This window comes from Mytilus trossulus, chromosome 5, assembly GCF_036588685.1.
Source record: "Mytilus trossulus isolate FHL-02 chromosome 5, PNRI_Mtr1.1.1.hap1, whole genome shotgun sequence".
NCBI classification, from domain to species: domain Eukaryota; kingdom Metazoa; phylum Mollusca; class Bivalvia; order Mytilida; family Mytilidae; genus Mytilus; species Mytilus trossulus.
The window spans coordinates 27,515,557-27,532,445 of record NC_086377.1 but is presented as its reverse complement, the minus strand read 5'-3'; the positions used below and the strand labels follow the sequence as shown (position 1 = coordinate 27,532,445).

The following is a 16,889-nucleotide window of genomic DNA, read 5'->3' as shown; positions in this document are numbered from 1 at the left end:
CAGTTGAGCAACACTGTAAGTTCATTTATATAATTCTGAGTTTAGAATGACGTCCATTGTACACATTTTTGCTTAGGGGCCAGCTGAAGCCCACCTCCAGGTGCTAGGTTTGCTTGCTTTGGTGAAGACCCATTGGTGGCCTTGGGCTGTTATCTACTCATGGTTGTGGTTGTTTAAATTGTTGCCTTTTTGTTGACACATTCCATTCTCAATTTTATCTAGACCAGAAAGTTACTACTCTGGCTTTACACTGTTACATTGCACAAAACCTACTTGTTCATGAAACAGATGCATAATCTGCAATTATAGATACAAATAAATATTTAATTGAAATCACAGATTGTTGTGCATTTTCTTTCGAAAATTCAATTTTGCTTGTGTATTGCAAACTAATTTTCTAGCTACATTTGAAAACTGCATTATGTAATAAAATTGAGAATTTTACTCTAATTGTCACACATGATGACTATATGCATACTGCACATGTAATGATATACAGAAGTAATTCAATTTTAAATAGTTTACAAATGGCTTCTGTAAGGAAAATGTGATTCTTAGCTTCATTTATGAAATCTGTCTAATGCAGATGCATTTCTTTGAAAGCTGTATTCTTGTTTGTCCATTATATAGTTCATAGAAATATTAATATCAAATAGGATGTTTTATGCAATTCCATTTTGTGTTAGACAATTCATATAAATAGATATGAATATATAGGATATATGTGATGTAATTCAAGTTTCTCGGCCATTGACCCAGGAGGTCATACAACTTCAGCCACAGACAAGAGGCTAAAGTGCCCAAAAAGTCAAATGAAGATTTGTAGTTATATTTAGAGTTATATATTACTTGAAGGGTATCTTTTCCTTCAAGTATGTTGAACGTTTGGGAAATGACTGAAAGAATGGCAATTAAGTGGGCTTTTAAGATTATAGTGGATTTGGGAAATTTACAGTATGGGAGGCTGAATGAATTCAGTGGCGTCCCATTCTGTAAAAACATTTGTTTTATCTTTTAATATTTTTAATCAAACTTGCATTGCTAAATGGCTTATAAAATATAAAATGACTGTGAAAGGAAAATTTGTAGCTTTTCAAGTTTACAAGTATTTACACATCCCTAAATATCAAATGTAAAGCTTTGAGTGTTTTTAAAGAAGTTTAAATCTAAAAAAGCACTAGGGATGTGAAAATTTATGAAAATGTTATTTTTCTTCTATTTTGAATATCAGGTTATTATAAGTGTTTGAAGTTGAAAGGATTAAAGATGATTTTATTTTTAGACAGTTTTCTGTAATATTTTACACCAAGATTCTCCAAATCTCCTTCAAGTATAAGATGTCTATCTATCAGGTTATTCTGTGAACAGATAAATTATAAATGCTTCCTGTTTACCCAGCATGGGACCATATTAACAGGGATACAGGTGGTGGTTAAAATATGATGATTTCGTGTTATTACTTCAATTTATATTTGGGTCATTGAAATAGGAAGAAATCTTAAGATTATTAACTTTTTTTCTGTCTTATAAGTCACAAGATTTAATGTTATTTCAGTATATACTAGAAAACTTGGAGACTTTTAAGAGTTTGACCACTTAACCGTAGGCTACACTCCGGGAGATACACTCTTCACAGACTTGTAAATTTATATTTAGTTTCTTCTGTTGTAATTAATTTTATAAATCCTAAAATACAATATTGATGTTCTAGTCAGAAATATTTAATAAGTATTGTGGTATATTTATATTTGCATATTTTTAATCAAGCTCCCAGCATGCTCTAGTCAATTGCTGTTGTCAAATACAAACAGACTTCCTCTTGTTTACTTTGTCTCAGACATCCCTAATAATACAGTTCATTTTATTCTGTTGTCAGTTTGGTGACAGTGCTCTCTATACAATTCCAGTTGTGGTTTGGAGAAATATTACCCTGTCAACTATTTAATCTGAAATTCTTAGGTTTAGGTCTGGCAAATAAATTTAAACAGTTTTGTAAGTTATCGACACATCATGATGGTGGAAGAAACCTAGATGAAAAGTTCAATTTTCAAACTAATGAAAAATATTTCTGATTTACCCCTCTTAATTCCTCTCAGTATTAGTATTTTAACTATTTTTTTTAAAACAATCATTTTTGAACTTAATATTTGCAAAAGACATGTTTATATACATATTTATTGATAGTTTTTGACTGCCTTCATTCCAGTTTGAGTTTTATCCCTTTTTGATTAACTTTATTTAAGCTAAATTTATTTCCCTTTACAACCGTGTTGAGTTCAAGGTGCACAAGTTCCTTCATATGAGTGTTGTGTTGCTGTCTTGTTGACAAACATGTATACTGTAACTGATACATTTTCAGCATGCCAGAAAATACCATCTTGACTTGCTCAGTCTTTTTTGTGGAGCTAGTGGCGTAAAGTGAAACTGCATGTAGTAATCAAACATTTTAAAACATAATGATTGGATGAGGCACAAATTTCAGGGCATCAATTCTATGATTGATGTTGTGATATATATGCTACATAACTGCAGTTGTCTAATGACTGATTTTGAAATGGATAATCACTAATTGATGTCTGAAAATCTGCAAATACAATACCGTTATTTACTAATTAAACTTTAAATGGTGTTTTTAAAACAATTGAAAAGCTATTTCGCCTCCTGCGAGTACTAAAATAGAGAACTACCAAAATGAGTTTGATATTTTGTAAGTGCACAAAGTATTGTAAATTTCAGACAGCTTGTCAGAGCGCAGTTATTTTTGACAGTAAAAGTATTGTCTAAATTGGTTTATGTTTTGTGTGTATAAAGTTATTAATTTGTATGGGAATAACCTTCCCAAGTGGAAATGATATATTTATTTTATAGACAAGAAGTTTTGTGCAATTCAGCACAATCGAATTATCAACCATATATGAATATTTTAGATGATATTTTATCTGAACGAGAGGAAATCATTAGTGTTAGCTTAAATTGGATATGAAATTGTCCATTTCCTTTTTTTGAAATTAAAGATCAGATGACTTAAATTGAACTTTGACTTTTTATTAAGAGGTGCGTTTAGGGGGTTTAACTCATATTTTGTGAAAAAAATCATCTAAATTAATTTTTATTTTTACGAAATTACTAATCTTGCATGTTTTTTGATTATTTATTACATTTTCGGGATATGAATTATGCATTGTGTCAAAGAATAATAAAAATAATCCTTCAATTGGTCCCCTAATGACGCAACTGTCAATTGAAAATATCAAATGAATAAAAACGAATCTCTCAAAAGGTTTTGGTTTGTCAGTTATGAATCATTATCAGATGGTAAATTGTCAAGAAGTGGGTATGGCCAGTGTAACTCTCCTCTTCTGAAGGTAAAGAAATATGATACAGAGAGCTCCTCTAGCAGGTTAGGGAATGGCACACATGTTTAGGAGGCTTTGTGAGTAACATTTATTTATGTTTTAAGCTTTTTTGGGGAAAATAAGAAAAAAGTTTTGCTTGTGGCTTTGAATTTTTTTATGTCTAGTTGTTTCTTTAAGGTTGTGGGTTAAATTAAACAGAAACATCATGCAACCCATTTGGCTTTTTCGATTCTTTTCTACAAGCGATGTTTTAATTTTTTAATTATCTACACTGAGGAATTTTATTCCCTCACTCCAGGGAATTAGACTCTACTGCATCGATTTTCGTTATTTTTCTGTTGTTCTATCCCCCCCTTATCTTGTAAACTACTGAAGACAGACAATGTTTCCATATTTGGTCAGCAGTTTAACATAATGAGTTGTATTTGTCTGAAAGATTTTCTGATCTGTCAGCCATCTTCTTCCTCTTAAATGATATTTTAAATTACGATAAGGGCAAGACCAGGAAGTTACCAAAGGAATACACAAATCGTAGCACTTCTCGTAGATCCTTGTGATAATTGTTCAGTGCCACTTTCAAGCTATGGAGTAGATCTTCAATTAGATGGGATTTTACTGATATGTTTTATTTGGCCTTTTTCCCTTTTTGGGATTTGAGCATCCCTGAGTCTTTTGTAGACAAAACATGCATCTGCCGTAAATACAACGTTTATTCGTTTATTCATTGGATCTATGATGAGTTTATATTCAATTGTCATACCCCACAATTCTGTTCTCTTTTCTTTTAATGAGCTCGTAGAAATTATAGACTTGTCAACAGTTTTGTACTTACATAAGCGACAAGGCAATGAGAAATTATAGACTTGTCAACAGTTTTGTACTTACATAAGCGACAAGACAATGAGAAATTATAGACTTGTCAACAGTTTTGTACTTACATAAACGACAAGACATAATGGTGCTTCATGTAGAGCAGGATCTACTTACCCTTTCAGAGTATCTAGGATCATCTCCTGTTTTTAGTTTGAGTCTGTGTTGCTCAGTCTTTTAGTTTTGTATGTTATGTACATGTACAGTGTACTATGTACTGCTATTTTTCTTTTGGTCTCTTTCTTGTTTTATTGCCATGTCATTGACTGATATGTGGCTAATGAACCGTTTGTTGTTTTGCATAATAGTAAATGTAGTTGGTGAACACTTATAGTACTCATTGGAATACCAACAGTTGGATAAAATATTAATTACACAATTAGTTTTATTTTTGATTTTTTAAGTTAAGTATTTAAATCTGTATGGTAATAATTTAACATAATTTCCATTCCTTATATATTGAAAAAAAAATCTTGTAGTAGATTTGTTCACATTTTCATGTCATAAGATTCAATGTATAAAATAAGATCATATAATATGTTTAGTACGTCATAGTATTAGAGATAGAATCAAAAGCCTTACGATTCAGTATTGAACTATCATTTAAGAAATTATTTCAATATATATGACGTCAGTCCAGGTCTAGATTGTCAAAATTTCAATAAATGCTTGTCTTGCAATATTTGAGAAGTCTGTATTTTCCATGTAAAGTAAAACTAGCCATTAAAAAGTATTTTCCATTGTTCAGGAACTGCCATGCCAAGTAAGTCAATGTCTGGAGTGTTAAAATTTCAATAAATGCCTTGCTTGCAAGATTATATAATTTTTATCTTCCATGTATGGTAAAGCTTGAAAAGCTATTTTAAGATATTCCTATTGTTCATGAACTTACCATGCCAAATAAATTGTAAAAATTCCAATAAATGCTTAGCTTGCAAGATTGTGTAATTTGTATTTTACATGGAGAGAAAAGTTATGAAACCATTTTAAAAAAAGTATTTTTTATTGTTCATGAATGGCCATGTCTAGATTTCAATAAATGCTTCACTTGCAAGATTGTGTAATTTGTATTTTTCTTGTATAGTAAAACTTTGGAAATCATTAAAAAGTATTTTCTATTGTTCATGAACTGCTGTGCCAAAGAAATTGTAAAAATTCCAATAAATGCTTAGCTTGCAAGATTGTGTAATTTGTATTTTACATGGAGAGAAAAGTTTAGAAACCATTATCAAAAAAGTATTTTCTATTGTTGCCTGCCAATTCCGTCAATTCTCTGAAGACTCTGAGCATCATTAAGATGAAGTTAGACTCTGAGATTGATCCAAAGCTGGGATGAATATTTAATACATGAATAATAATAGAAAACAGGGAGATGTAATTGACCATCAAATAGACCATTGATTAATGGCTTCAGAATTGTATCAAGCTATGGAATTCTGTAGCAAGAGTTCTTATCCGTTACGATGGAGGATCTTTGGAAGATCTTTTTAACTGACTTCTAATTGGCTTTAGAAATTGTAATTTAAATAAGATTTTGTTTCTGTTGTTATAGGATTTTTATCAATTTGTTGCATCTAGTGGCATGTCGCACATGCTAAAAGATGAAGTTTCAAAATTCTTGTATGAAAGAAGTTGCTTAAATAAAAAAAAATCTACCTTAAAATGGTATTACAATTAATAGGTATTATTATTATTCTGTCCTCCCTTATGTTCTTAAAAAGAAAAAGAAAAAATAGTAGTTAAAATGTTAAGGTCAACAGTCATCAAGCAACCCCCCCCCCAAAAAAAAAACAAACAAACCCAACCAAAAACAGCAACAAAAAAAACCCAAACAATCCACACACACTTGCACAGTTTGTTGCACTCTCAAAATCTAAGTTATTTTTCTTATTTCAAGCAAGGTAAAATTCAAACTGGGTCCTCGTACTCAGTTAGTTTTGACCCCCTCCTCTCCCCACTAAACAAACACTCTCAAAAATTTTAGGTCAACTTTGAATTGAAGAAATTGAAAATTTAGACCTATAGGCCAAACTCAGTTACTAAAATTTGGATTATTTTCCACATTATTTCCGTGGTCGGTACAAATACCATAGTCTGACCTTTTCATTTGCATGCCATTATAATGGTAATGATAATTTCACAGATAGTCCTATTACTTCATTAAGATAACATATGCCTCCATATTCTCCGTGTAATTGGTTTTCATGCTGTTTGTTCGGCCTGTTAAGGACTCAATTAGTGCTTTGTTTATAATTGATTATCTCTGATTATGCTATCCGTTTTACATGTAAATTTCAATAAACAGATGTCCATTACATTCCCTCTGTGTTTAAGTGACGATTTGTTTAAAAATGTATTTAGATAATGGGTATTTTTCGTACTTTAGAAATCGATGAAATTTAAATTTAAACTTATTCTGATTCCAAGTAGAATCAGCTTTTCTGCCGACAACATTAAAAGTTGCATCAAAAATGTTAAAATTGAATTTTGAAATTGTATGATTACTTTAATAAATTCACTTATTTCATTTTTGTTGACCCTTTTTGTAGCAAAAGCGAGACATAGCAATTCTCAAAACATTCCATCAAAAAATATAATAAAAGAGAAAGTAGCATATGTGGACCATATCCCATGACAATTCAGGGATCTTTGATAAAGTTTTTTAGTATCATTTGGAACCCATTTGTTAATTTTCCAGACCACTAAACAATTGTCCATAATCCTATAATTTCCCAATAAATGTTTATTTGAGTTTTACTGCATGTCATGTGCATTGTGTAAGTAGCTAATTATACAGAATTATCCTAGATTATTGAATATTACTGGAAATAGTAGAATTGTCCCATTTATCAATATTACACTATAACAGAAATATGCTTTTATCTGCACAAGTCAGGCCAGTGACTAAAAAATTGTGTGTTTTAGATGTTTTGGAAGGTTTTTTTATTTTTCATTGCATTCATTGCCAATGCCAATCATGATCTAGAACATGAATAATTACTTTATTTACTCTATAATAGGTCTTAGGCATCATCATTGCAGAAATGTTCTGGCCAATAAATATTATTTAAAAAAGTGTATGGATCACTCTCTCTGGGATTGACGAAGAACTATTTGGTGCAAGTTTAATATTACCTTAAAAAGTTTCTTAACTTAATCATTGGTTGCTGTTGTATAAATATTATAAATTTCAGTTATAAATTCCCTATTTATGCATGTTCCAAGTTCACAGAAAAATTACATGATGCATTTTTCAAGACACAATCATACAATTACATGCGTCATAGAAATATCTGTTATGGTTAAGGTCTAGATTATGGTTTACAAAATGCTGAATATTGGCAAAAAAAGAGGAAAAAAATTGGGGACTTAGATATAAAGAATAGAAAACAATAGACAAACAAAGAAAAGAGCAGAGTAAAATGGCGTGATAATTTGAAATCCATCTCACCCCCCTTTTTTCCCCCAGACACTTCTATATGATGTAAATCTTCTGACAGTCACACTTGTGTCATTCTTTCAGCATATGATTCAGTAAGTTTATATAAGTAAGTCTATGAACCATTGACCTTGTCTGGGTTACTAGAACAGTCAGGCTATTTTATCATATTTGATAGAGTGGTTAAGGATACAGTCACAGAAGAAGCTGTATTAACTTCAATCTAAGATAAGCATTTCTGATCAGGAGATTTGGATAACATTGTGTAGAATTCTTACATGCTATGATTAAGAGTCATTCAATTTGAATTTTTGTGTGTAAACTTTTCATCATTCTGATTACTGTGGATTTTATTTTCAAAAAAGATTTTGGAAGACATGCCTTCCGTTTTGTACCTTGCATTATGATGGCTTTGAAGGATCGTTGGATGTGTGGCTTAGCTAAAATGTCTCATAAAATGATGACTGTTACTAGTATTAAGAACTGTTTAAAGATATGGACTTGTTGTATAAATTCCTCTCCAATATTATTTAGTTGTCAAGAAAGATGGAGCATCTGAGTGTGACCTAAATTTCGGCTAACAGGTTGTCATTATAATCTCTAATCAGAAAGCACTGTAAACTTTTGATACCAGTAAGCTTAAGGTATCAGTTCTTTCTTTATTCATCTTAATCAAGGTAGAAAAATCATGAATTTTGTGGTTGAAATACTTGTGCAATTTGGAAGGTACCTGAGTGACTTCTTTAATCATCATCATTAAGGCAGAAAAAGAATGAATTATTTGTTTCAAATACTATTTTTTAATTCTGAGGCACCATGCAGTTCTTTATTCATCATAATCTAGGCTTCATAGTGGAAAAAATGTTGTGAATTTTGTGGTTTTAATAATGTTATGTAATTCCAAGGTATCTATTCTTTATTATTCATCATAGTTATGAATTTTATGGTTTAAATACTGTTGTGTAATATGGAAGGTATCAGTTCTTTATTTATCATATTAATCTAAGTTGAATCTTGTTGTATAAATACTGTTGTGTAATTCCAAGGGTAACCATGCAGTTTTGAATTCATCATATTTATGAATTTTATAGTTTAAATACTGTTGTGTAATTCCTATGGAGTCTCAGGAAATATGGAATTAGTAGGGAATTGTAACTGTCATTTTCTACTTGGATTCATATGGTCGTAATATAGAATGGAGAAAAATGCACATGAAATATCAAACATAACGGCACATTAACAAAATTATTGGGTCTCGTAGGACGTTGATATTTGATGCTATTAAGAAAAATGCTAATTGTGACTGAATAGCCGTAGTTATGCAAATGATAGACTTTCCGCAGATAGAGATGGGAATAGAAGCCGTCCCATTTTAGATTGTGGTGTTATCCTCGGTGAATTCACGTCGTCCTGGTATATTGATGAAGTTGTCGATTGTTAAGGAAATATCATATCTAAATTGGTTTATTGGGAAAACGTTCGGGAGAGAGAAACAAGGATGGTTTTTATCTCTGGGTCATCTAGAGAGATAGTGGCTTTTGTTGAAATGATGGGCATCGGAAAATTTCATGGTAGGTAGAATAAGCTCTTTCTAATAAAATATTTTTGTAATTGTTTTTTGGAAAATTTAATAAATATATATGAATTTGACAAAATAAAATGAAATGGATCAGAAAGTTTCAATTTTGGTAGAAATCTTTTTTTAATTCTATTATTTTTTTTGTTTTCCGTTGTTTTTGAAGAAACAAAATAAATGAACTTGACAAACTTTTCTAGTAATATATCAATGTAAGTTTATAAGTACTTTTAAACCTGTCAATTTGAAAAAAAATAATTGAAGATGTGGGCAGTACTGTTTAGTAAACTATTATTGATCAATTGAAACCCACTTTAAGTTATGATATATTTTTGTAAATTGTGTAACTATTAAATTATCTTATTAATAAGAAGTGGAAAAATTATAAACAGAGAAATCACAATAAAATCAGGTAAAGATTTTTTTAACAGTTGTTTGAAGAAAGAAAAAGAGTTTCTATTGTCAAGAAGTATGTCAAATGTAGGTAAATATATTATGTCAGTATTTTAAAAAAATGTATTATATTTTTAAATAAGAACAATGTATGTCAAATTCTTTGTAAGTCAGCGGGGAGTCAGGTCAAATGTTTTTCTTCAGTGTAGTAATATTTTGTTTTCTTGTAAAACTGTTCATGTATAAAGATGTCGATGTACTATTATTAATTTAAGTCGCTGATAATGTTTATAAAAATAGAACTGCCATATTGTATAATAATTCATCATTTTGATGAGATAATTATGTGCTACTGCTGCAGGCTTCCTTTACCTTTCTTTGTCCTTGTAAAAATGAAAATGTCATTTTGTGCATCCAATGCGCTATTTTGACTTTACTGTAATAAGGAAAGTTTTTAAAATTTGATATAGCTTTTTTTTTTCCTTTATATAAATGAATATTAAATGCTGGTAATCGTATTGAGCATCCAAAGTGCTTTTCTGAATTTACCTTTATTAGAATCCCTTCACAGTTTAAACTAAAAAATTTCAACATCATTGATTTATAAAAACTTTAACCCTTTATGGAATTTGAAATGACCAAAAGTCTCCAAAAAGATTGCTATGTGGAATAAGCTCAGTCCCTGTTAGTGCAGCCCACTAATGCTTGAAATAAAGAAAAAAACTTGAAATAAGAAAATTATTAAGCGATCTTTTATTCTTTATATTGGTTCAAACATTTTATGATATTATGTTAGTCCTCACGACCACCATTTCTACTGAATTGTACTGTTTTGAACTGAAGTACTTGTGCTGTCATATTAGGCTTTGATAAAAATGAAACGTAGAACGCTGAAGAAATATAAAATTTAATTCACCATATTAAGAAATAAATGTTATATGTAATATTACCCCAACACTTAGTTGAACAATCAACAATGGAGGGAAATAATTCTGTGACTGTACAGTAATTGGTTTGTTCTATCAAACGCAATGTTATAAATATGATTCACGATAAAGTGTTGAGTCACATTTTACAAGTGATTAAGCTGAAACCAAAAATGTTAACTATTATATAGGTAGGTCTCATTTGTAATCGGCAAAAGAATATATGACAAATATTAAATGATGAAAAAAGGACTTTAAAAAAATGATATAATTGAAATTTGAGATGATAGAAAAAAGATCACTGTCTATTTAAATGTTTCATTTTTTTTAAAGTGTGTTTCGAGAATATTCATTACAAAACCAGAGGGTTAGAAATTAAAAGTTGGATTGAATAAAAATTACATATTGTGACAGTTCTTTTGAAATTATTTAATGATTTGGGGGTGAATCACAACCACCAAACTTCAGATATCGAAACATTACAAAATTTATGTCTGCACCAAAAACTTTTTGAACTACTAGTCCGAAGACCAATATTCCAATATTTTCTTATTGGTCCAAATAAAGTTTTGCAATAACTTACTAGTCCATATAAAATTTTACTAGTCTGGGGCATCGGACGTAAGTGGCTAACCGTGCAGTCTGAAATTCTCAAATTTCATCATTTTGCTTATACTAGAGCTGCCATATGATTAAATTGGACCATAAAGAATAGCCCAATCCACATACAGTGAACTTTACAAAAGGTAGTTGAAACAATAACTGATGTTTGAAAACAATGAAAACATTTAGACACATTAGCAGAATTTCCCCCTTTTCTCTGATGTAACTTGCAACTTAAGTATCCCTTTTAGAACCTTATCTTCTTTCTCAATTTAAAAGTTGTCAATATATTTTTGAAATTCAAGAAAAATGTCCAAATCCCCTCCCTACATTTTTCATCAATTTAACCTGCAATTACCTTGTTTTAATGATCATACTTAAATAAAGAAAAGTTATATAGACAATTTAATTATATATTTACACTAAATGAAAGCTATTTCTGTACAGTACATTATTAACTGCTACTGGATTCAATTTAAGAAGAGCACAAACATCTCTGTTTAATTAAAAGAGGCTGTTCAGATTTGATAAATAACACCTGACAATTAGGAATGCACCTAGAACTATATTTATACTCTTAAGGATTCCCTTAATCTATAATTAGAATCAGTATACCAGGAAGTTTTAAATTCTTTTAAATCTTTGAAGGTTCTTATCTAAATCTGGCCGTAGATGTATTTTTGTAACTTGTTTGTCATTTGTAAAACCCAGTACTTTTTGTTTGGTCAACATTGAAATTCTGTGAGTATTTGCAGTTGAAAAATATATTGGTAAGGACTCTTATGATATTGTTCAGGGGTTGTTGATAAATTTTGAAGAAAAGAGGAGATTTTAAAAAAGGAAGAAAATTGTCAACAGGAAGACTCATGGGAAAGTAGAAAAGTGTTGCATATTTGTTCACCTTTTGTGTTTATGATTAATATCATTTAAATTAGCAAATGGTCCTGCGCTTTCTCAATAATATTTTTACAGTGTGTTGTACTACTTTAGGGACAAATTATATCAAAATTATAGAAAACTTCATCAGCTCTAACTCAAAATATGAACAATTTTATGTAAAGGGGGTCTTGAAATCTTTTGACAGCTTCCGAAATGCTAAATTTTGACCTTTTTCAACAGGACCAAATCACTACTTTAAATTATAATTCATGAATCAAATTTGTTTACAGTGTAATTTTATCCCCCTTCTTGTTACTTGAGGCATAAAACAAAAAAATAAACTTGGAAGGGGTACCAAAAAAAATGACAAGTTACACACTGTCCACACTAGGGACTATATTCGTGGACAATGGAAATCAAGGGTCGATAACTGTGTACTCGCACCAAATAAGGAAACTGGGGATTCTATCTAAGAGAATCTGGATGGATATAATATTCAAGGAATAATAATTCTGTAAACAAAAATTATGAATACTAAAACATTTATTGCATGTGTTTAAGTTGCAATTAGTGCTATTTAATGGGAGATAATTCCACATGTTTTTTAATGGGAGATAATTTCACATGTTTTTTAATGGGAGATAACTCTACAGGATACATTTGTACAATATCCCATAACCTTCTGCTAGTATGAGTGAACAAATTCCTTATTTACTATAAGGTTTTATTTTTGATACGATCAAATTTTGGCAATGTGTGCAATTTACTTATAAAATTTCAAAATATAACAATTGAAAATATCTCAGCATGAAATCATCCCAGATCCCTGGAGTTTAATTATTTGGTATTGACCAGACCATGTTTCCTCTATATAAAGACACATTGTGGTCAAATCAAAACAGTCAAAAGCCAAAATCAAATGCAAACTGTTTTAAAGGAATTTAAAACTGAAAAACTTTGAAAGGAATGTGCCACATTGTACCCAATGACTGACAGTGCACCTTGGAATTGACAGCCTAGTAATAATCTGATAAAAAAGGCATATCAAAGTGTTAAGGAATACATTGTAGTAGTGGTTTTAAAGTTTGATTCCTTTTAAGGTAATGAAAGAAGTGAAAATCACGCCTCAAAGGTATAGATGACTTGATCATTTCATACATCAAAGTATCAGTTTCTCTTTCTAGTATTGTATTTATTTGTAAAGATGTTTTGGTGCATTATAAGGTACTAAGTTTGTACAATATTACATAGATAAGCCAATATTTTACCCTAGGGGGCTGTCAGCATTTATCTTTTAAAATTCTATTCATTTGATGACAACTTTGGGATGCTGTGTTACTGATACTGCAAGGTTTTGCAACTATGTGTTTTAAAAGATCTCTTGTAATAGTTGTTGAGGTATTCCTTTGACTTGAAGGGCTGGCTAATGTTCAAATGGAGAAAAAAAACAAGAATTGCTGGAAATAGTTCCAAACATGCATTGTTTTATCTAAAAAAGAAGATGTGGTATGAATTATAATGCAAGAGACCAAATGACACAGACATTTACAGCTATAGGTCACCAGGTCACCATATGGCCTTCAACACTGAGCAGAGCCCATACAGCATAATCAGCTATAAAAGAGTTTTATTTTTTTTTGGTGTTGGGTTTTAAACTTGGAAGTTATTTTCTGGACTACAGTTCTTTGTTTGAGTAGTTCATTCCTAACTTTTATCACAGAGATACATATCACTTCATGGTACATAAAAAGTTGAGGGGAAGGGAGCGAGGGGTTGTGGTTATTTAACTGTTATTTTTGTATTAAGTAGAAAAAACAGTGAAAGACTGAGTGAAAAATTATGATGTGAAAAATGTTCTGCGTCAAATAAATTGATGTCAAATAAATTGATCTCGGGAATAATGAATTATAAAAAAGAACATTTGGACAAAAGCTAATGTACAACTGTTCTGTTGCTTTGTAAAGAATTGTAATTTAATACTGGGTTAGAAAGCTTAAATACCATAACACTGAAATATTGAGCTTTTCTTTACTCAGACCAACACATAAATGCCATTGAATTTATCATACGCTAGAAGTCCATCGAACTTACTATGTTCACTTGATGAATATTGAGATCACTTTCGAAACATCAAAATCAACTCAACTTCCAAAAAAAAGCGATAGAAGATGTAAATTTTTCCATGTTAGTCCGACACATGATATTTTAGTTTAATTTATGGTTATTCAATAGTTGTATTGTAAAGTTTTATTCATTTGCATTTTTATCGGGACTGAGCTGTCATTAATGATGGATTGTTAAAGTATAGAATAGAAAATTCACTATCTCTTTTAGCAATCAGCGAAAAATATAAGAAATTAACAACTTATACGTAAATGTGAAATTTACTTTTTTCATAACCAGACAATGTATATAATGTACTTTTTCCGACTTGAAATGGTTGGAATCAGTGGTTGATAATGCTTGTCACTAATATTTTGTTGAAAGTAAAAAACTTCATAAATTAAGAATGGAAATGCAGAATGTGTCAAAGAACCGGAGCAAAGAGTAGAAAACAGCCGAAGGCCACCAATGGCGTTTAAGTTTATTTCATGTAGAATCCTACAAAAATTTGTTAAATGATTGAATTTTAATTATTTCATTTTTATTTTTCAGATTTTCGTCAATGTGATAAAAGAACTATAGACAAAACTTGATACAGACAAGAACACTACTAAAGAAACAGGAATTGTTGTTGAAAAAAGGGGAGACAACTTTAACCAAGATGGCAACCCTCTCGCTGAAAATCAGCGTAGTTGGGCAGAATGTTGTAAAGACCATGCAGTTTGAACCAAACATGCAAGTTTTTGATGCCTGCAGAATCATCAGAGACAAGTTGATAGAGACAACTACAGAAAAAATAAATCGTAAGTATTTTGTTATATTGAGATCTTCTTATAGTGTTTGTTGTTTCTTGAGATCACCCCAGTCTTCACGCTGAGTGGCAGCCCATGCAGGCTAGGTATGTAAAATTGCTCGGGCCTGTAAAAATCATATCTACAGGCCAACAGAATCTAACTAGAAATTATCAAAAATTGAGCTTTGGGCCTGTAGAATTAGCAGTTCATCGTGAAGGGAGGGAAATTGTATCTTCAAAGAAACTTGATTTTTTGTTAAAGCCAATTCTACATGCAATCTTATGGGGAAGTTGTATTTTAATGATCATTTAAATTGTTGGTCCCCCTTTATCAAAGTCATTCATGAAAATAAGTACCCAACGAATATTAATAAATCCACAATAACAGAAATTTGTATGAGAAATTAATAAGGCATTAATTTGAAATCACTGATGATATTTAACATGTTTAATACACTAAAATCTTTGATATCATGAATGATCAAAACTTAAAATGGCATCTGTCTGGCGTGATTGTAAGTTAGGGAAAATTACAAATATCATATATAAATAGGTCCATTTGAAAATGGCTATCAATCAACAGATTGGACTAAAATGGAATAATAACATAATTGGTCGTTAAGTAGGAAATGTCAGCATCTGATTGCCCATCAAACTTTGTCAAATGTTCCCTAATACAAATTTGGAAATGTCATCCATGTTTGAACTTCAGCAGCCATTCATGTGCTACTGATAGTGGGGGGAAAAATAGTTGGCCATGTATATTTGAAGTACGTGGTATTTTATTTGTATGTTTCAATGAGTCTGGGAGGGATTTTGTTCCACTGGCGTTTGGAATGTGGAAAATTTGATTCCAAAGTGAGTAAAAAATTTGAATTTTTATAAGAATTAATGTTTTGAATCATGTTAATGTTAAAAAAGCAGGATTTTTTTTTAGGTCTGATTAAATAACTTTAATTTGATAATTTGATTTTTTTTTTACAAATGTACTGTTTAAGATAAATTTCATTAAACATTTGTAACAAAAAAGAACACCTTATAATATCGTTACATGTCTTATAATGCTTTAAGTCCTATCAGATTTTTTTTATTGGAACTGAAAAAAGATTTTGTCTAATAAAATTGAGAATGGAAATGGGGAATGAATCAAAGAGACAACAACCTGACCATAGAAAAAACAACAGCAGAACACTGTTTGCATGAAAAGAAAGTTCAATGAACTGGAAAAAAAAACTATATGATTTTTCAAAATTCTCTAAATTACATGAAAAGTTTTATTGGAACTAAAAAAAAGGAAAATCACAAAAATAGTGAACTTAAAGGAAAATCAATTGGAATCAAAAAGGAATGTCTGAAAACTGTTTCAATAAAATGTATTCTTCACAATATCAGAATTTTTTTGTTAGAACTAAAATAAATTTAATGTAAGGCCATGTCTGAAAACAGTCAATAAAAAAGTTAAATGTTAAGGGCATATAACTAATACTGGCTTTCAAAGATTTTATGATTGTTTACAGAAAATATTTTAGTGAAACCTTTTAAGAATATAATTTACAAAACTGCTTGTCAGTTTTACACTTTTTTTCTGTGATGTTTTATTAGATTCATTGAAATTATTAATTTTGTCAAAAAACCATTGATTTCTGTTATTTGTAAGGACGCGCTAGTTTTCGATAGAAATGAAGAAATCGGCTGCTCTTGTGTCAGATTTTGAAGATGAATTACATTTTCAATTAAAGAAGCAAGCATGTTTATAGCGTTTTATGGAGATGCTTGAGTATCACATTAAAAAGCAAACAGAATCAACGAAAATTTACTACCGCAGATATTAATGTATTGGTTTAAAAATTGTCCTGAGTTCTATTGATCAACTCGTAAAAATAATTTTAATTTTTGTTTGAGGTAATGGACCCTTCATTAGAAAGAAAGACTACCCCTTGTCCAGAAGTCA

The 16,889-nt window shown here is 30.3% G+C and overlaps 1 protein-coding gene across 14 annotated transcripts in view; it reads left to right on the top strand.

Moving 5' to 3' along the window:
• LOC134718714 (talin-1-like) overlaps positions 1-16,889 on the top strand; it is a 146,274-nt gene that overhangs the window by 44,812 nt on the left and 84,573 nt on the right. For 9 of the 14 annotated variants that reach the window (XM_063581395.1, XM_063581394.1, XM_063581392.1 and 6 more), the window contains one exon: positions 14,698-14,948. In XM_063581395.1, the coding sequence (XP_063437465.1) occupies positions 14,807-14,948 (142 nt within the window). In that variant the 5' untranslated portion in view covers positions 14,698-14,806. Of the gene's footprint in view, positions 1-3,299; positions 3,434-9,103; positions 9,237-11,883; positions 11,905-14,697; positions 14,949-15,771; positions 15,797-16,889 lie in introns of those variants that run through there. The other 5 variants (XM_063581385.1, XM_063581391.1, XM_063581389.1 and 2 more) reach the window with 5 other exon arrangements.